Source organism: Aplysia californica, unplaced genomic scaffold (assembly GCF_000002075.1).
Source record: "Aplysia californica isolate F4 #8 unplaced genomic scaffold, AplCal3.0 scaffold00683, whole genome shotgun sequence".
Lineage (NCBI taxonomy): Eukaryota > Metazoa > Mollusca > Gastropoda > Aplysiida > Aplysiidae > Aplysia > Aplysia californica.
In genome coordinates this window covers 17869-21310 of record NW_004797953.1, presented here as the reverse complement: position 1 = coordinate 21310, position 3442 = coordinate 17869, and the positions used below count along the sequence as shown (strand labels likewise).

General features: G+C 40.9%; 1 protein-coding gene across 1 annotated transcript in view; it reads right to left on the bottom strand.

Moving 5' to 3' along the window:
* LOC101860446 (TBC1 domain family member 1) overlaps positions 1-3442 on the bottom strand; it is a 44231-nt gene that overhangs the window by 31949 nt on the left and 8840 nt on the right. The window contains exon 3 of the mRNA XM_005108365.3: positions 715-931. Coding sequence (XP_005108422.3) covers positions 715-931 — 217 coding nt within the window. The remainder of the gene's footprint in view (positions 1-714; positions 932-3442) is intronic.

The following is a 3442-nucleotide window of genomic DNA, read 5'->3' as shown; positions in this document are numbered from 1 at the left end:
TCTCTCTCTCTCTCTCTCTCCCTCCCTCCCTCCCTCCCTCCCCCCTTCCCCCTAATCCACATGCACGAAACGTCAGCAGCATTACATCAGGAGATTGAGACAAAAGAGAGCGAGTTATTATCCAAACATCTTTGGCATCTTTATCCCACAAACAACAAACTATTGCGACATATCCCCCAAACAATATCCATCCAGCAGTTTTATTCTTTCTTTTTTCCAATTACGTGTGTCGACTGCCCGAGGCGGCCTTCTCTTTGATATTACTTTCACGGAACAAACAAGAGACAATAACGTTATAGATCTAACAAGCACCTCGCCCCAACACAATGTTTCAACAAAGGAAAAATCAACAAAAGAATCAAATAGGTGAAATACGTCCATCAGGCAAGTCCAAAAGAGGGTTGGGGAGGGGGGGGGGATAAAAGAGGAAAAGAAAGAAAGCAGCAAGAAATAGACGAACAAACAATGAATGAAAAATATATAAAAAGATCAGAAGCAATGAACGAAACAAAGAAACATTGAATCAAAAATCAGGCTTTCACAATTCTGAAAGAAAGAAAGAACTTCAAAACTGCAGGGAAATAGGTAAAAAGAATAAAACAATGAAGGGGAAAAAATAAAATAAATTGAAAGTCTACAGAATGTATGTATTTACAACAACAACAACAACAACAACAACAACAACAACAACAACAACAACAAAACCCTTCTCACTTGTGATTTCCTGACATAGCCGATGCAGCTGATGGAGGGGGCATGAGGTGCACAGCTCGTTGGGGGCGGTGCCTGGGGTGGTGGGCGTGACAGGGGTGTTGCCTGCGGTCCCACTGCTGCCACCAGTTCCTCCCCCTGCCCCTCCTCCGGCTGTAGATCCTGTTTTGCTGTAGGCAGCAGTGAACGCTGTCTGGAGAGTGCTCATGATTTCCGAAACCTGGTGATGGAAAGCATGATATAAACTGTTTCAGTAAGAGTTTTACAGCACTTGCAACGCAAATGGGTCAAATAAAAGCCGGAGATTGGGGGTATTACAAGAAAGTAACAAACACAAAAAAGAAGGAGGAGAGATCAGGCCGATAGATGTTTGAAAGGAAAGAAGGAGCAAACTACACAAGAGCACCTGCCATCCATCCACATGACACAAGCGAATGGTTGCTAAATAACGTATAGTCGCAGACAAGACAGCGCAAATCCAAAATCACTACTGTCAAAGAAAATAGTGCGGGTGCCGAGCGAGCCAGGACATGGTTGTACACGTTTTGCTTTGTTTAACTCTTTAAAGCTGAAGCGCACATATATGTCCCATCAGCAGCAGACTAAATGCAATGATGTGGCACATTTCGATCAATCATACACAAATCAGGAACACCAATTTGCATATTTCCCAGTGTTTATATTTTTGCTTGCCCTTTAAAGGTCCAAATGAAGAAAACAAAATCGAAAAGTCGGTTTAAATAATGAAGTTCGGTTCCACAACAGCACTTTTTCCAGCCTTGTTGAATGGTCAGAACGTGGTTAAGTAATAGAGAAGCACATCGACACGACAACGGTCATTTTGTGCTCGGAAAAAGGACAGTCAGACAGAAACAACAGAGGAGAAGGGAAGGAGTAGAACAAACTAGTGCCACCCTACAACCACGGGTCGTTGGTTTTTAGTTAACGTCGAACTTCTTGATTTTCGCTCCGCAAACGTGCACTGTATGAAGACGTCATGATACAGCACGGTTCTCGCGCGATATTTAGAGAAAAAATAACTTTACCTAATTTCAGACTTCCAGTGTTTCCGACCGTCACCGTGAATAAGCTGCTTCAAGACATCTTACTTCAGATCGAGCGCACACCTCTACTTCACAAAAGCGCCCCAATTTTTTTATTTTTTTAAAATAACCTTTAAGTCCCACCATTTTGTTTTAGTTTGAGTTTGAATAAAGTCAAGCATATCAACACAATAAAAGTCACTTTGTCTTCAGAAAAAGAAAGACATACAGACAGAAACAACAGAGGGTAAGGAAAGAAGTAGGGATTAACAGCCCTCCAAACACTCAAAGCCCAACCTGTTAATTCTTCCTAAACCCGACGCAACGGTCAAGAAAATAAGAGCTGTAAAAAGATACATCACACAAAGGGACGACTGCCCTGTCAACACCGTGGGAGCTATTTCCATAAAAACCTAAGTAACTTGAGTCTAAACATATTGGATAGGATTCCAATAACGGCAAAGCCAAATCAACAAGAAAAGAAAGAAAGAAAGAAAGAAAGAAAGAAAGAAAGAAAGAAAGAAAGAAAGAAAAAAAGAAAGAAAGAAAGAAAGAAAGAAAGAAAGAAAGAAAGATAAGTTAACAATTCCCTTCATGATTTTTCAAAAGTGAAGGAAAATAAGAAGAAAGAATTAAACAAGGAAAGAAGGGGAGGTAGGTGGAGAAATTGAAAGAGTCCTCAGATATTTGTATATATTTTAAAAAAGAAAATGGCAATATCAAATCGACAAGCAAAAAAAAACAAACCCAGAAAGACCGAAAAAGCAAGAAAGTAAGAAAAAGCAAGAAAAAGCACTAAAAAGCAAGAAACCGAGGAAGAAGAAGCGATTTCCCAATGAGATCTAAGCAGTTATTAACGGCGCTTTTTCCTCGGACGTGCCCGAGACGTCGGCTGTAAATTTGATGAACGGTCTGTCGGAAATTAACATCAATACCGCCACCCCGGGTTCTAAAAACGGGAAGATTGGGTTATTTTTCAACCTTTGTTTTCCTTACAGAGATCACACACGGTTGTAAATTAAATTCAAAACAACGTACGCTAGTCCCCCTCTCTCCCTCTTTTATTTTTTAAATCTTTTTTACTCTTAACAACTTTCAGTCAATCTAACTTTGCGCCCAATTACCTGTCGAAGACCAATTTCTGAAATTATGTAAAGATCAAATACTAAAATCATAAAGGGAACAAACATTCGACATCCAAATTATAGTCTTCTCATTAATTCTCTCGGATCCGCGGTCCTAATCTCAGCGCTGACAGGGAAAGCTGAGGGTGGTGAGAATAACGACCCGCAAATTACACGGCATCGTCGGAACACAATCCAGATTTTCGTCGGGGGGAAAGAGGAGGGGGGTGGTCTGTTGGGTTTTTTCTTTCTTGTCTTCTCCTTCTTTGTTGTTAAATGACCCAATGCAATACCCCTTAGACGCACCCATTAATTTCAGACTGGACGACATTGATGAAAATAAACACGACAGGAGCCGCAACTCGAAACAAAACCAAATAAAACCTGTAGCCTACGCAGCGCAGAAACCAGGGATTCGCGAGGGAAATTTGAACGCAGCCGACCGGAAGTGACGTCTATCAAAAACTATATACCCAACTCTTTCTTCCTCGTTAGGCTTCAGATTTATTCCAAGCATCTCTATGATGAACAAAGCTTCCGACAAGCATCAGTTATTGAGAAAGG